Below are 16,328 nucleotides of genomic sequence, written 5' to 3'. Positions count from 1 at the left end.
CGGGCGGCACCTTGGGGACCATCGTCCGGGGCGACGTGCGAGTTTGCAGTGGGCACCGCGGTCCCGGGCGTGCGCCCTTTGGCGGCGGTCGTGGGAGGGGGGCGGTGGCCCGCTCGGGTCGAGCAGTGGTACTGCGCCCCCCTCCACCCCCGCGGGGCGCTGGGCGGGACTAGCCCAGGCCCCGCCTCCCCAGCCCGCTCATAGGAGGCGGCCGGGCCGACTTCCGGTTCCGGTGGCTGCGGCCGCGGGCGGGCAGGGAGGCCGGGAGGAAGGCGAGTGGGCGCTCCGGCTCGGCGCCTGCCCCTCGCCGCCCTCTGGGTGGCCACCGCGCGGGGGCCTGGGCTGCCCCCGACACCCCTTCCGGGCGATGGTGCGACCCGAGGGCGCGTCCGTCTCCCGCCGCCGCTGACCCGGGTCCCCCGCTCCATGGCCGCCTCGGCGCCGCCCCCACCGGACAAGCTGGAGGGAGGCGGTGGTCCCGCGCCGCCCCCCGCGCCGCCCAGCACCGGGAGGAAGCAGGGCAAGGCCGGTGAGAGCGCGGAGGAGGGCCGGGGGCTGGGGAAGCCCGGGACGTGGGGGCCTCGGAGGAAGGCTGGGCGGGTGGGGAGATGGGGGTCCTCAGGCCGAGGGGCCTGAGAAGATGGGGGGTGAAGCCCTCCAGGGGTCGGGGCAGGTGTCAGATCGAGGGCCCTAGGGTTTGGAATTCTGGAGCCGCTTGGAAATCGGAGGCTTTCGAGAGCGAGGACGTCTCGTGTAAAGGAAGAAGCAGCTGAGAATGGGGACGCGATTTACTTTTCATGTTACACCTTTGTTAGTGTTTACTTGTTGAGTAAATAAGCCCATATGAAGTTGGGGAGTTCCTCCGAGCATGGCTGGGAGAAGGGAGGTCGGGAGCCTCAGGGAAACCTGTTTGTGTTTGCCTTGTGCTGCTCGTCCAGGTTTGCAAATGAAGAGCCCAGAAAAGAAGCGAAGGAAGTCCAATACTCAGGTGCGTGGTGGTTGGTGGGCGGGAGGGTTCCCGGCAGCCCTGCCCTGCCCTCTGTCACTCCAACGTCTGTGTCGTGGTCTGGTCCGGGGAGAAGAGAAAGTTCTCTCTCTCGCTCTGTGTCTGGTCCTTTCCTTCAGCTTCATAACATTTGTCAGGGGCGGAGGATGAGATGATTTGCCCGAAGACCCTATCAGCCAGGATCAGAATTTTCTCCCATTTTTCCTGTCCTGGTGCCCTCACGGTCACACCGGCCACTTACCCTCTCTGAGCGCCAGGGCTCGTGCTGGAGCGCTCCAGCAGTGTGGGGAGGTGGGAAGTTGTTGTACAGATGAGGAGTGTGAGGCTTAAGAAAGTTAAATGCTTGCTCCAGGGTCTTGAGGTTATTCAGTGTCAGAGCTGCGATTCCAGCCTCGTTCTGCCCGTTTTCAAAATACAGTTAGCACAGTGGGCTGTGCCTTCTGCGTCTCTGTTGTATTCTAAGGTCCATCTTGATTTTTAGAGCTGGGCTGGCTGGAGCCAGCCTCCAAAATGTGGAGTGTGTTTTTGGTGTTCTGGTTTAGCTCTGCACTTCCCTCCATGACCCCCGACCTCCTCTGTTCCACCAGGGCCCTGCGTACTCACATCTGACGGAGTTTGCGCCGCCCCCGACTCCTATGGTGGATCACCTGGTTGCATCCAACCCCTTTGAGGATGACTTCGGAGCCCCTAAGGTGGGGGGCGCAGCCCCTCCATTCCTTGGCAGTCCTGTCCCCTTTGGAGGCTTCCGTGTGCAAGGGGGCATGGCAGGCCAAGTACCCCCAGGCTATGGCGCCGGAGGTGGAGGGGGTCCCCAGCCTCTTCGTCGACAGCACCCCCCTTTCCCTCCCAACCCTATGGGCCCTGCTTTCAACATGCCCCCCCAGGGCCCTGGCTACCCACCCCCAGGCAACATGAACTTTTCTAGCCAACCCTTCAACCAGCCTCTGGGTCAAAACTTTAGCCCTCCTGGTGGCCAGATGATGCCCGGCCCGGTGGGGGGGTTTGGCCCCATGATCTCGCCCACCATGGGACAGCCTTCTCGAGGGGAGCTGGGCCCTCCTCTCCCCCAACGCTTTGCCCAGCCAGGGGCGCCGTTTGGCCCCTCTCCTCTTCAGAGACCTGGTCAGGGGCTCCCCAGCCTGCCCCCCAACACAAGTCCCTTCCCTGGTCCGGACCCTGGCTTTTCTGGCCCTGGTGTGGAGGATGGGGGGAAGCCCCTGAATCCACCTGCGCCCACTGCTTTTCCCCAGGAGCCCCACACGGGCTCCCCAGCTGCTGCCGTTAATGGGAGTCAGCCCAGCTTCCCCCCAAACAGCAGTGGGCGGGGTGGGGGCACTCCAGATGCCAACAGCCTAGCACCCCCTGGCAAGGCAGGTGGGGGCTCAGGGCCCCAGCCTCCTCCGGGCCTGGTGTACCCGTGTGGTGCGTGTCGGAGTGAGGTGAATGATGACCAGGATGCCATTCTGTGTGAGGCCTCCTGCCAGAAGTGGTTCCACCGAGAGTGCACGGGCATGACCGAGAGCGCCTACGGACTGCTGACCACCGAGGCCTCTGCCGTCTGGGCCTGTGACCTCTGCCTCAAGACCAAGGAGATCCAGTCTGTTTACATCCGCGAGGGCATGGGACAGCTGGTGGCTGCCAACGATGGGTGATGCTGGTGCGGTGACCCAGGGAAGCGCATACGTTCCTCCCTGCTCTCCCAGGGTGGCTGTTTCCGTGTCTGGCTCTTGGTCCTTGTTTCCACCGGCTTTCCATCCCCCGGAGCAGAAGTGCGGTGTCTCCTGAGGGCAGAAGAGGAACTGAGGTTGGACCGGCAGGAGCCTGGATCGCTCACTGTTCTGGGAACTTTCACGCTGAGATCTACAGAGATCCAGGAAACCAAAGCCTGCCGAGCAGAGCCATTGTTTGGTGGATGTTTCTGGAGGCCGAGGGGCATGGCTGCAAGAGAAAAGAGGCTGGAGGAAGATCTGGAAGGCAGGGGTATCCCTCTAGGCGATGGGTGCCCCCAGCACCTGTGCCTAACACGCCTATCTAGCCCCGCAGCTGTAGCCTTAGTTTTTGGAGTCACGTGTTCACGGTTTCTCACCAGAGGAGTTTGGGTCTCTTCCCATCCCTGCAGTAGCCCTTCCCTGGGCTCTGGGAGAGAGCTGTGGGGAATAAAAAGGATTTTCCTCTTTTCCTGCTCTCTCCTGCCTCCTCTAAAACCTGCTTAACTCTTCCCCCCTTCAAAGAACCAAATAGCTTGAAGAAACAGGAGAGTTCTTGGCCACGGCAGTTTCTTGGTGATTTGGGGCTTCAAGACAGTAGGTAAGAGATGCTGTCGGGACAGATCTCCCTGGTACCAAAGTTACTGGTCCTTTCTCAGCTTCTCTTGGGCTTTTCTCCTCATGACCATATTTTTTTTGCCAAAAATTGGGATATGTGGTCTGACCAGAATATTTGAAGTTTGGACAGTCCTGGAAGCCTGGACTCTGTTGTACCGCCTTCCCCCGCCCTGCCCATCCGTTGCACATTATTCGCGTTGGTCTTCAACTTCTGGTGCCCTTATTCCCCCGCCTCCCTGGCTTGATTGAAGGAAAGCTTGAAAGGGCACCGAGCCCTTATACCTCATTTCTTCTGAGAAAAGGATCCCCGTCACAGCCTGTGGCTGGGGAGAGGCAGCAGGACCCTCATTGCCGAGGTCCTGACGTGCCGCTCAGAGCCCGGGTGTTGCTTCTCTTTCCCCTGCTATTGGTTGCATCTTCTCGGGCCTGGCGTTCTAGCAGTTGTCATTCCTCTCGGCCGTAGTTTTGGGCTTTATTTGTTTTTATTTTTAAAGCACTGCCTGCCAGAGGTGGACCTGGGGCCTGCACACATGACCCAGGGGGTGGGGAAGGCGGGCCCGAGGAGTTGGTGGCCGCCTGGACCCCAGCACGTGCAGAGGAGACAGGTTTACTGCAGAACTCACTGCCTGCCCAGGTGGAGCCAGCGGCCTCTGTGTCCGCCTCTCGGTGTCCCCTGACTCTAAAGCCGCAGAGAGCAGCCCCCCCCCCCCCCAACTTTGTGTTGTGTTTGTGGTTCTGTTTGCCCCTCTTTTATCTGTTGCTATTTTTGTGCTGCCTCCCCCCATCTCAGCATTTTGTAAAGTGGCTCCTGGGGAAATATCTGCTTAGTCCCTCATTCCATTGTTTGGAAGAAAGTAGGGGTGGCAGAAATGTGATGGGGGGAGGGGTCTTTTGTACGGTTGGATTAATAAAACGACGTGAAAATCCAGACTAGGACTCCTTGCTGTTTGTGTGCACAAAGGTTGGGATGAGCTGAGGTCACCACTGGGAAGGGTACTGGGGGGATGTATGCCTTGAGGGGCCCAGGTGGTGGGAATGGCCGGAAGGGCTCCTGGAGCGAACCCTGGTTCTGCTGAGCCTGAGCGGAGAGAGTCCTGTGTGCCCCACCCCGGGCCCTGCGTCCCGCTAAGAGAAAGTTTCTTTTCTGAGCACATTCCTGGGCCGGGCCTCGAGCCAAGAGAGCTGCGGCTCCGAGGCCTCGGGAAGCGCGTGCCTTGTGCCTTCAGCGTTTCTGGGTTTAGCGCCCACCCTGCAACCCCAGTTGTTGGGTGAGGAGTCGAGTGTAGCATCAAGGGTGGGGAAAGGGCTACCCCTGGCTCAGCAGATGCTTTGGGTGCTTTTCAGGCCCCTCCCCTTTTAGAGGAGCCCAGTGGGGAGGGCGGCCGGCCGGAGGGCTATTTCCAACCCACCACTCGCCACTCCCCCCTCCCCCATCCCGCAGCTGCCTGTGTCTGTCCTGGGACCAGCCTGGCTCCTGTCCCTGTGGTCTCGGAGACGCCGCCGTTTGCCTTTCAGTTTTGGGTCTCCCTCCAGTAACTGGGCACTGGGAGAGGAGGGGTAGGTGCCCAAAAGTCAGTTTGTTGGGATTCCAGCCTCCCACCGGGAGGTAAGCCCAGCTTTCTGGGCCGTACTGGCCTCCTGTTGTCCCCCGCCTCCCCGCTCTCAACTCCAGCTCCTATTGGCCAAAAGTTTCCGCCCCCTCAGGGAAACTGACTTCCCATTGGCCGGTGCCTGATCACATGACTCCCCTCCCTTCTGGGTCTGGGAACCAGGGGAGGCCGCACCAAGTTCAGCTGAAGGCTGAAGTGAAAGCCGGATCAGGTAATGCCCGGCGGGAGAGGGCCCGCAGGTCTGCGTGGGACGGAGGGTGGCGCAGAGGAAGGCGGAACTCAAAGGGTGGGCCCCGCCGGGGACCTGCAGAGCTGCTGGTCACTGCTGGTCACTGCTGGACGGGGAGAAGGAAGACCATGGAGACCAAAACAGGAACTTGCTCTGGGTCCCCCAGCAAATACTGGTGGCCCTGGGTCCTTTGCTAGAGGTTTGGGGGAACCACTCTTAGAGGAGTTGAAATGCGCTAGACCAGGCTTCCCAGCTTTGTACAGAGCGGGAGAGCTCCCCCTTTAGCTGTCTTTTGGCAATAGCAGAGGTCTCTGTCAGTCCTTAAAGGACGGTTTTGTTGACTCCTGCCTGAATGAAAAGGGAGGGGGTGGGGGGGATGGTAAGAAAGAGATCTGAAAACATCGAGGGGAAGGGTGGAGTTAGACCGCAGAAGGAACCTCCTAATAAGGCAGTGAGATGCTGGCCTGGAGAACAGGGGCATCTTTTGGAATCTTGGGTGAACCCAACCAAGAGAGGTGCCAGGGCTTAGAACCCTGAGTGCAGGGGTCCCAGAAAGGTCTCCTGTTTGAGTCTTAGAAGTGTTTGTCTTGTTGACCCAAATACCAGTTGCTGGTTTCCATGAGACAGTGGGTCTGACATCACCCTCGTTGCCATGGTGCTTGGTTCTGGAGGACCTGAGCAGGCGGTACACAGCCAGGGATAAACAGGGACTTCAGCCCAAGCTGCTGCCACTTCCTTCCTGCCACCACCTGTTAGTAGGCACACACAGCAGCTGGGGATGGGGAGTGATGACAGAACAGCGGAGGAGGGGCCCGAGAGCAGAAGGCTGCACAGCAGGGGCTCGCGGACGCCTGTGTAAGCTGGTCAGGAGTGTCCTTTGGACTTGGTATCATGGCAGCTGTTCTCCTGTCTCCTGGTGGGATGGTTTGTGTGTCTGGAGGCCTAGGCATTGGGGAAGACATCTGTCCTGGGCTTGGATCTTGGAGGGCCACGAGAGGGTGTTAGGGCACTGTGCACCTTACACCTGCTCAGATGGCAGGGGCAGCGGTGGTTTCCGAGGAGGACTGCCATCCATCTCCCCCAGCCTCCCTTTCCTCCCGGGGTTTCCTCACAGAGTCCTTTTCCACTTGCCACTCTTCTGGCCCCTCAGTAAGGAGTTATTTATCCTCCTCTGAAGGGTCACAGGTCAAGACTGGGGAGGGGTCAGCCTTTCTCTTCCTTCACCTTTATGCCGAGTTCCAGTTGCAGCTGGCCAGCCTGTGGGGACAGTCTGAGCTTTGGATGAAGGGATAGGCTTTGTTTTAGGCTTTGGAAACTGGGGGGACTTCCTACTCCCACCCTAGGTCAGAGAGATCAGCAGGGGTAGGACCACAGCCCTGATTTTTGCAAACTGTAAAGTCTTTATACATGAGAGGGGCCATGAAGCCTTTTTCCTAGTCACCTTCAAGTTCCCTAAGATGAAACTGGGGGTTACTAATAAGGGAACAGAATTTAGAATGGAGAGTGAGGATGACAGAAGATTTACTAACGGTACATTCAGATGGATCTAAGCTATACCAGTTATAGTCTCAACGCTGCCTGTAGGTGAGAATCTTCCAGGAGATTTTAAAAAAGGTCCATGTTGCCCTGGCTAGTGTGGCTCAGGTGGTTGAGTATCACTCCATGCACTGACAGGTCGCTAGTTCGATTCCCAGTCAGGGTACATGCTGGGGTTGCCAGCTTGATCCCGCAGTGGGTGTGCAGGAGGCAGCCGATGGATGCTTCTCATTGTTTCTCTCTCTCTCTTCCATCAATAAAAACACATATATATATATTTTAAATGCCTGAACCTGACTCTATTATCAATTGAATCAGATCAGAATCTTAGGTGATTCCAGTGTGCAGCCAGTGTTGTTTTAATTTATTAATGTAAGAGAGAGAGAGAGAGAGAAACTCCATTTATTGTTCCATTTATTTATATGTTCATTGCTTGCTTCTTGTATGTGCCCTGACTGGGGATGGAACCCACAGCCTTGGTGTATCAGGATGATGCTCTAACCAACTGAGCTACGCGGCCAGGGGTTCCCAACACTGGCTTATGGTGGGTGGGTGAGTGGGAGACTTAGGGCTGAATGAGGCTTTAGAGCAGCGGTTCTCAACCTGTGGGCCGAGACCCCTCTGGGGGTCGAACGACCCTTTCACAGGGGTTGCCTAAGACCATGGGAAAACACATATGTAATTACATACTGTTTTTGTGATTAATCACTATGCTTTAATTATGTTCAACTTGTAACAATGAAAATACATCCTGAATATCAGATATTTACATTACGATTCATAACAGTAGCAAAATTACAGTTATGAAGTAGCAACAAAAATAATTTTATGGTTAGGGGTCACCACAACATGAGGAACTGTATTAAAGGGTCGCGGCATTAGGAAGGTTGAGAACCACTGCTCTAGAGCTTTCTCTTTCTAGCCCTGGGAGAAAAGGTAATGACTATGGGAGAGTCTGGCGGGGGAGAAGGGAGGGCTGGCCTGTCTTCCTCACTCGTCTTAGCTGTTTGTCTTTGCAAATCAGATCAGTCACTTTTTGGCCTTCATCTGCCCTGACCACAGCATGAGCGAGTTGGCTGCGTTATTCCCCAAAGCCTTTCCAGGCCTCTGCTTCATTGACCTTTCAAGGTCAGTTCAGTTTCCCAAGACCCTGTTGGAGCCTGGGAGAGGCAGGCTTCTTCGTGGCTGTCCACAGGTTCTGATTTGCAAGGCAAATCCTGTCCAGAAGAGCTGGGACCAGGCTGGTTCTGGAAGCTGCTGCCCAGTCGTTAAACCTGGGAGCCCAGCCAAGGCTGCTCCCTCCATCCCGCCTCCCCTGAGGGAGCAGGGCTGATGAAGCTCTTCTCTGCAGGTGACCACCTCAAGGCCCTCAGCGACTATGGCCTCCTGCCCGGATTCGGACAATAGCTGGGTGCTTGCCGGCTCAGAGGTAGGAAAAGCAGGCCTGGGAAGCACACCGGGGGTAGGGGTGGGGGAGGTCCTGCAGGATCAGGCTGCTTCTGGGTCTGTTCCTTCCTTGTCCCGATGGTCACCTGCATCACCTCCTGCGGCTGCGAGAGGAACTGGTGGCCGGGGAAGGAAACCGGGCCCAGGAGTCAGGTGTGGGCCTTGGGCCGTGCCCGGAAAGAGGGGTGGCGCCGTGATGAGCTGTGAGAAGGCAGGAAGAGTGCTGGTGGGGAGACCAGCATGAGCAGAGGGTCTGAGCCGTTCTGGGGAGACTCTGAGGAGGCCCAGTGGATAAGGTTGCGACCTAGGTCAGTGTTGGAGGGAGGTTAGGGGCAGAGCTGGAAGAGAACCTATGAAGGGCCTGGCTCGGGCACTCAGGCCTCATGGGAAATCGCTGAAGGACTCGGAGTCTGAAGGAGTCGGGACGCGCTGCCTGGGCAGAGGTTGAAGCCACTGCGTGGCTGGGTAGCGATAGCGGGAGAGTGTTTGAAAAATCCTGTGATGCAGGCAGGTGGTGGGGCAAGGACCCAGTGGACTCCTGTGCTCCTCAAGCCACTGAGAAGGATGAAGGGTCCAGCCGGACGGAGGACTGAGTGGCTGGAGAAAGTTTGTAAAGGGATCCGAACCCAGAGGCTTGGTGTGTCAGAAGTGCCGGGAGGAGAGAAGGCGAGGAGTCCCTGGAGGAGTCAGTTGGGGGTGAGGAAGCCGAGCTCGGATGCAGCCGGAGCAGGATACACGGCCAAGCTCGCCAGTAAAGAGGGCGGACACTCTGCTCTCAGTCAGCCAGACTCCTGCGTGCCTTTGCTGACAGCTGGGCATTTCACCGCGCTGTCCTCCCCTGTAAGAGGGGGGTTGTGGTTCTTGCCTTGTAGAGGTGGCCATGAGAAAAAGTGATTTGAAAGTTGCAAAGAAACATACCAAGGCCAGGCGTTGTGGCGGGAGGGATGGCGGGAGCCATGGATGGGGTACTCGGGCGATGGGCCCGCTGAGAAGGAGTGTGCAGAGAGAAGAGGCTGACAGCTCCGTGGAGGACAGGCAGGCTGGGTGGGGGGTGGGGTGGATGGGCTTCTGCAAGCAGCTGCTGGGAGAGGGGTGTGTGGGCGAGGCGCAAAGGCCAGAAAAGCTTAGAAGGTGTAAGTGAAGTGGGCGGCCTGTCGTGTGGGCCGCTGCAGGGAAGCGTGGGGGACATGGCGGTGACCCTTAGGCACCCAGGGGACTTTGTTCTCTCGCTACCCTCCTCCCACCTGCCAACCAAGAACTGGTCCTTTGTGGGGAGGGAGGGAAGTGCTGGTGGCCCGGGCTCGCTCTAGCCAGCTTCTGGGTGGGGGCAGTTCGTATAGTGTCCAGTGCTTGGGTCCAGTGGTGCTTCTTCGTGTAACAGACACTGAGCCTCTGGAAGTTCTCAGGGCACAAGTGAGGTTAAGGAAGGGCCCCACACGACGTCGAGCTGTGATGCTGCAGTGCCAGCCGGCCCCTCCCGGCCCTCCCCTCGGACCAGCTCGTTACTCCGTCTTCTATTCCTGTGCCATGTGGGCTGGGTCCCGGGGCAGTGCAGCTGGTCCCGGGGGCCTGGCAAAGGCCCTGTGCTCGGGGGTTTGTCCTGTCGTCCCTCCTCTGCAGCACCTCCTGCTTTCACTCGTTCCCCCAGAGCCTGCCCGTGGAGACCCTGGGCCCAGGGTCCAAGGTGGACCCAGAACCTCCGAGAGCTCCCCCGGCCCCTTGGAGCCCCTCCCAGGCAGATGGTGAAGAATTAGCTGGGACCTTGGATGGAGAAGGTAAAGGGCCTTGCTGAGGGTGGGGTGCAGCTGTCTCCCCTCCGTGTTCTCGGGTTCCCATTTCACCAGGGAAAGGGAGCTGGTTAGTCTTACTTCCCACGTTAACCTCCGTGTGGGATACTCTTTCCTCGCTCCATCCTGGCTCTGTCCTGCCTCTCCCAGCCTGGCTGGGGCCTGCAGGGGCCACGGGGCTGCAGAGGAGGTTGCGTTGAGAGGCTGCGGTGTTTTTTCTGGGCCTTTTCCTCCCACTACAGAGACCCTCGCCCAGAGCGAAAGCGCCCATCCTGGTCCCATGCCGCTAGAGGACACGGAGGCCCAGGTGAGGACCTTCACTGGGGGAGGGAAGGAAGCGAGAAGGGCCAGGAGATGCTCACGGCTGTGTCCCCATCAGGGCGTCCTGGAAGGTAATGGCCATGACACGGAGCTCCCTGGCTCCGGAGACACAGTGGTCCGGGAAGACGTGGAGGAGCCCCCCGTGGTGGCAGACCTGGGACCCGACACACAGGACCCGGAGGATCAGAGCTTCCAGCAGAGCCTGCCCTCCTCCCCCAATGCAGGTGCGGGGCCTCCTTGTCTCCCATTGGCGCTGTCCTTCTAGAAGGGATGGCTGTGGGAGTAGCCATCACTATGAGCATCGCTCTGGTCCAGGCCGTAGGACGCAGTAGCTTGGCGCCTCCTTAACTTATGTCAGTGAGTCCTCAGCACCACCCCTGAGGCTCAGAGAGGTTAAGTGACTTGGCCAAGGTCACACAGCTGATCAGTGGCAGGGCTGAGATCTGGTTGACTCTTTCCGCTCTGCCGTTGGGCCTCCTCTTTTCTTGCTTCTGGATTCAGCTCATCCCCTGAGTCCCTTCCATGTGTTAGCTCTTCGCTTGGTGCGTGGCTCATGGCCTGTGTAAGAGACAGACTAGACTGAGCCCAGATGGAAATCAGACCTATGAGGGGTGCAAAAGGAGCTATTATTAAGTTGCTGTCACAGGAGGAGGAAGCTGGTTCAGTCGGGACAGGCTGAGGGGAAGGAGAAGCAGGAATCGTTGGGGAGAGGTTGACATAGGCAGTGCCATCTGAGTGCAGCCTGGAACAAAAAGTAGGCTTGTTGGTAGGTGGGGGAGGAGGAGGAGCCACCCGTCCTGTACTGAGGAGGCTGCGTCAAGGTGTGCGGCAGAGGAGCGTGAGTCCATCGCCGTTGGAGGTGACAGGGTGGAGGTAGAGGCCAGGGCCTCGGCCACTTAGGAGGTTCCTGAACCGAGGCAGATGCAGGTGTGCGATGAGAAGATGTTTACGTGTCGACCTGTCTGGGTGGGGGGTGAAGGTGGGCAGGCAGACATCCGTACCTGGAGCTCCAGGGATTCATCTGCTCTGGGGGGGCGTCAGCAAGTGGGGGAGACCCTGGGTGACTGTGTGCACAGCAAGGAGAGCCGAGAGCAGAGGGTGTCAGGAGACCACACCTTTAGGACCGGGAAGAGCCGGGGGCCTGAGCAGACGTGGGCAGTTAGAACTGGCCTGGGAGGGTGGGAGTGGCTGTGGGTTGAACGGAGGCGCATGAGGGAGGACAGTGCTTTTAGGATGGAGCTGCTCGTGTAGTTGGCAGACTGAGGGACCGGCCTCCCACTTCCTGGCTGGGCAGGGGCTGCCATCGATGCCAGGCAGACAGGGGCAGGGTCTCCACGTGCCCTGCTGCGTGTCAGGGCTCATGGCCCCCCGTGCCTCCCGTCACGTCCCCTCTCCCTATGTCCCGTCCCTCCCGTGGCCTCACTGCCATGTCCCCGTCCCTTCCTCCAGCGTGGACCAGGGAGGCGGCCCGCTGCACCAGCAGCGAGGAGGACACCGACGCGGACGTGGAGGGTCTGCGGCGCCGGCGGCGCGGGTGGGAGCCCAGTGCTCCTCAGCCGGTGGGCCCCCTGGGTGTGGAGGACCAGGCCAGAGGCGAGGGTGTCAGCGGGGAGCTGGGCGTCTCCCTCAACATGTGCCTCCTCGGGGCCCTGGTTCTGCTGGGCCTGGGGATCCTCCTCTTCTCAGGTGAGTGGTGCCTCCCCCTGGGCCCCTGAGTCTCTACCCGGGCCCCTACTGTCCTCCTGCCCTTCACCTCAGCCCACCCCGCCCCTGAGGCCTCACCAGCTGCTCTGTCTCCATTCCCAGGTGGCCTCTCGGAGTCGGAGAGTGGTGAGTGGGGAGGGCCCTGGCTCGTTCGGTCTGTCCCCTCCCAGCCCCGAGGGAGGCTGATGGGGGCGGCTCTTCGGGTCAGAAGTAGGGGTGCTGGGAGCTGGACATTGATTGCTCAGTTATGCCTTGTCAGCTGTTCAGAGTAGCCCATGGCCCTTGACCTGGCTGGACCTCAGGCCTGGGTGGGTCCAGGGCAGGAGGTGGTTGTGTGTGGGAGGCGTGCTCTCTGTGTGCCCTGGGGCCAGTCTCAGGACTTGCTGTCCCTCAGGGGCCCTGGAGGAAGTGGAACTGCAGGTCTTTCCAGATGCCAGGGTGGACGACGAGATGGGGGATGGGCAGGTATGTGACTGTGTCCATCGCGTGTGGGCCTGTGGGGGAGTTCCGGGCTGCGGGGCAGGGTGGGTCACCGGCTCCTTTGCCCTCAGGATGGGCGAAGGCAGCAGCTGCAGGCCTCAGCGCCCCCGGACAGTGTCCCCAGCCTGCAGAACATGGCCCTGCTGCTGGATAAGCTGGCCAAGGAGAACCAGGACATCCGGCTGCTGCAGGCCCAGCTGCAGGTGGGCACCAGTAGGAAGGGGTGGGGGAGGCCAGCCCTCCTAGGCCAGGTGTCTGTCCTAGTGTCCTCCCCCACATGAAGTGTCCTCTGTTTACCCTTACACCTGGGCCCGCTCCCTTCCCACCGCCACAGGCCATCTGCCTAGTTCTCTGATGTCCCTCATGCTCAAGTTTAGGCCAGGGCTGGTCTACCCGTCTCATGTGATACGCTGCCTCCGGTGATTGCTCTGGTCAGCCTGGAGAATGTGTGGCGGAGGACTTAAGAACATGCCACGGGCAGTGAAAGCCACATGTTGGCTCTTCTTGGGTGATTGGGAGAAGTGTGTGCTTCTATAAGGATGCAGAAGCTCAGGCCTGTGATGGGATCTGGGGACTCCAAGGTCTGGGGCAGGTGGCAAATGGGGAGGAGGACGAGGACCAAATCCTCGGAGTGTCCCTGGCCATAAAAGGGTCATCTGCCCACTAGACTGAATAGAATCGGGCTGGAAGCCATGGGACCCACCCTGAAAAGAGCCTCCTGTGGTACCCTCCCTCTACCCATCCCAGGCCCAGAAGGAAGAGCTCCAGAGCCTGATGCACCGGCCCAAAGTGCTGGAAGCAGAGAATGCGCAGCTCCGAGGGGCCCTGCAGCATGGCGAGGCCTCGCAGCGGGCCCTGGAGTCGGAGCTGCAGCAGCTGCGGGCCCGCCTCCAGGGCCTGGAGGCTGCCTGCGTCCGGGGAACAGACGGGGTGTGCCTCAGCTGGGGCAGAGGCCCGCAGGGTGGCAAGGTCACCAAGGAGCCAGGCGCTCAGGGGCAGGAGCCGGGCACTGGCTTCCTAGAGCAGAAGGAACGGCTAGAGGCCGAGGCCCAGGCATTGAGGCAAGAGTTGGAGAGGCAGCAGCGGCTCCTGGGGTCGGTGCAGCGGGACCTGGAGCAGAGCTTGAGGGATGCAGGCCAAGGGGACGCAGCTCATGCCGGCCTGGCCGAGCTGGGCCACAGGCTGGCTCGGGAGCTGCAGGGCCTGGGGAGCTGGGGCCCGCACCCTAGGGTCCCTGGCAACGCCTCAGAAGCCGGGAGTCAGGAGCCCCACTTCCAGAGTCCCAGAGAGCGCGGTGGGAAGGAAAAGTGGCGGGGCGGGCACGGGGACCGGCAGGCTGAGCACGGGAAGCCTGGGAAGGAGGAGTCCGGCTGGGAAAGGAAGAAGAGCTGGGGGGGCAAGGAGGACAGGGAGCTGGCCGGGAGGTGGAAGGAGGGCAAGCCAAGAGCGGAGGAGCGGGGCAAGGATGGGAAGCGGCAGGGCCCCAAGGAGCCCCCCAGGAAAAATGGGAGCCCCCACTCCTCTGGAGAAAGGCAGAAGCACCCTCAGTGGAAGGAGGGGGCTAAAGACCAGCATGACCCTCTGCCACCCTGGGCAGAGCTCTCCAGGCACAAGTACCGGGCGCCCCAGGGCTGCTCGGGCGTGCATGAGTGTGCCCGCCAGGAGGGCCTGGCCTTCTTTGGCGTGGAGCTGGCCCCGGTGCGGCAGCAGGAGCTGGCCTCTCTGCTCAGGACCTACCTGGCGCGGCTGCCCTGGGCCGGGCAGCTGACCACGGAGCTGCCCCTCTCGCCTGCTTACTTTGGTGAGGATGGCATCTTCCGCCATGACCGCCTGCGCTTTCGGGACTTTGTGGATGCCTTGGAGGACAGCCTGGAGGAGGTGGCGGTGAGGCAGACAGGTGATGACGATGAGGTGGATGACTTTGAGGACTTCATCTTCAGCCACTTCTTTGGGGACAAAGCACTGAAGAAGAGGTGGGCAGCTGTGGGGAGAAGGGGCGAGTGGGTCTGTGTGTGAAGGAGGGAGGGTCCCGAGTCCAGGGCCTTCCAGTTGGAGTCCTTATCTCCACCTTTAGTCCCTGCCACTGGCTTCTCTTACGAAGGCATCCATCTACTTTCCTGTCTGCCTTGGGGGGCAGGACACTGCCATGTGCACCAGAGGGATCCCCCTTGGGCTGGGGATTCTCTTCCTCAGTTGTCCTGTCCGACTTACACTTGCCTGGCTCGGTGGGGGAGCGGGGGATGAGGAGGGGCTTGAGGGAGATGGCTCCCGCCTTCCTGTCTCCCCAGCCGCCTTCCTGCCTGTCCAGCCGGGGCCTGCATCCTGGAGACCGGGTCTGGCCCCCATTATGATCGGTGGGGCTGCCTGTGTTGGCTGCCTTAGGCGGAATGGGGTCCCCCTTCTCCTCAGGGGACCCCTTCTCATCACATGGCCTTGTCCTCTAAAGGCCTCTTCCTGCCCCGCCCCCTCTCCCCACAGGTCAGGAAAGAAGGACAAGCACCCCCAGAGCCCCAGACTCATGGGGCCCAGGGAGGAGCACAGCCACCGCCGCAGAGGCTGAGCTGCTGCTGGCGGCTCCCGGGGACTCCTCAGCCACCGTCCGCCTGGCTCCTGGGTGTCCTTGGGCGTCCTCCCCAGAGGGGAGCGCAGTCACCCAGCCCTGCACTGATGCCACTTCTGCTAGAAAAAGGCCTTCGTTGGGCTGCCTTGCTACCTATGCAAATGTACACAAATGCTCAGGGCCCTGGGCCGCCGCCCTTGGCAGTCCGGTTGTCAGGCAAATGTGAAAGGGGGTGGGAGAGAAGCCTGGTTTTGGGGGTGGGGTGGGCGGGTGGTGGGGTGGCATTCTGATTCTGAAGCCGAAGAGCTTTCCTCTCGTGTGTGTGCTGCTCCAGCGTGGGCCTGGGTGCCACCCCCTGACCGCACCCCCTGAGTTGGAGGTTGCTGGCTGGAGGCCCACGATCAGGGCTTTCCCAGGGGTTCTGGTCAATTCGGAAGCAGCTCTCCCCAGAGGGTGAAGTCCCCTTTCTGCCCAGCTTCTCACACGGCCTCACCGCCCCGTTTGAACTGTAGACTCCGATCACAATAAAGAGCTGCTGGAGCCTGGCGCGTGGCTCGGTGGCTGAGTGTTGACCTATGAACCAGGAGTCACGCTTCGATTCCCGGTCAGGGCACATGCCCGGGGTTGCTATCTTGAAAGCCAGTGTGGGGCGTGGAGGAGGCAGCCGATCAATGATTCTCTCTCATCACTGATGTTTCTATCTCTCTCCCTCTCCCTTCCTCTCTCTGAAATCAGTAATATTTTTAAAAAAAGAGCTGTTGGAGCCCTGGCTGGTGTGGCTCGGTTGTCTGAGCATCGTCCAGTGCACCAAAAGGCTGCTGTTTCCATTCCGGGTTCGATTCCAGTCAGGGCACATGCCCGGGTTTCAGGCTCAATCTCTAGTGGGGGTGTGAGGAGGCAGCCAGTCATGTTTGCTTTCTCCCTCCCTCCCTCCCTCTCTGAAAATCAACAAAAAACAAAACAAAAAAGAGCTGCCGGAGCGGAGCTGTGCCGTTGGAGGGGGCGCTGCCACTTGGGAGGTTTCTAAGTGCAGGGACACATGCCCCCTTACACTCCCCCCCCCGCCCCCCAGCGACTTCAGGCGCTCTGGGCTGGAGCACCCCATTTGCTTACAGCTGCCTCGCCCGCCCCCCTGGGAGATGGGAAAAAATGAGCATGGGTTCAAATCCAGGCTGAGTGTGATCTTGGGCAAGTTCATCTCCAGGAGCCTTGTGTTTCTTACCCTCATTAAAGGGGTTTGGGGGGCTGGGGGAGAGATTAAATAAAGCAATGGAAGCACAATGCCCAGTATTCGGCGCTCAAAAGTTATTTCAAGCTAAAGTACA

At 59.9% G+C, this 16,328-nt stretch overlaps 1 protein-coding gene across 3 annotated transcripts; it reads left to right on the top strand.

Moving 5' to 3' along the window:
- Positions 1–258: 258 nt before the first annotated feature.
- PYGO2 (pygopus family PHD finger 2) lies at positions 259–16,284 on the top strand. Of its 3 annotated transcripts, XM_070397390.1 has the most exons (12): positions 259–529; positions 939–988; positions 8,057–8,134; positions 9,800–9,926; positions 10,181–10,245; positions 10,318–10,483; positions 11,709–11,945; positions 12,066–12,089; positions 12,358–12,428; positions 12,515–12,646; positions 13,191–14,416; positions 14,922–16,284. In XM_070397390.1, exons 1-12 carry the CDS (start codon positions 427–429, stop codon positions 15,001–15,003), a joined length of 2,361 nt encoding a protein of 786 aa, XP_070253491.1. In that variant the 5' UTR covers positions 259–426; the 3' UTR covers positions 15,004–16,284. The 3 variants fall into 3 exon arrangements, with proteins under 3 accessions (XP_070253491.1, XP_070253493.1, XP_070253492.1); XM_070397391.1 differs by lacking the exons at positions 259–529; positions 939–988 and adding an exon at positions 5,078–5,151; XM_070397392.1 differs by lacking the exons at positions 8,057–8,134; positions 9,800–9,926; positions 10,181–10,245; ... (5 more) ...; positions 13,191–14,416; positions 14,922–16,284 and adding an exon at positions 1,594–3,183.
- The last annotated feature ends 44 nt before the right edge of the window (positions 16,285–16,328 follow it).

Source organism: Myotis yumanensis, unplaced genomic scaffold, assembly GCF_028538775.1.
Source record: "Myotis yumanensis isolate MYYU_CA2020_CCGP unplaced genomic scaffold, mMyoYum1.0.hap1 SCAF_17, whole genome shotgun sequence".
NCBI lineage: Eukaryota > Metazoa > Chordata > Mammalia > Chiroptera > Vespertilionidae > Myotis > Myotis yumanensis.
Note: the sequence above shows the minus strand (reverse complement) of the source record. Positions and strands in the feature narration are given on the sequence as shown.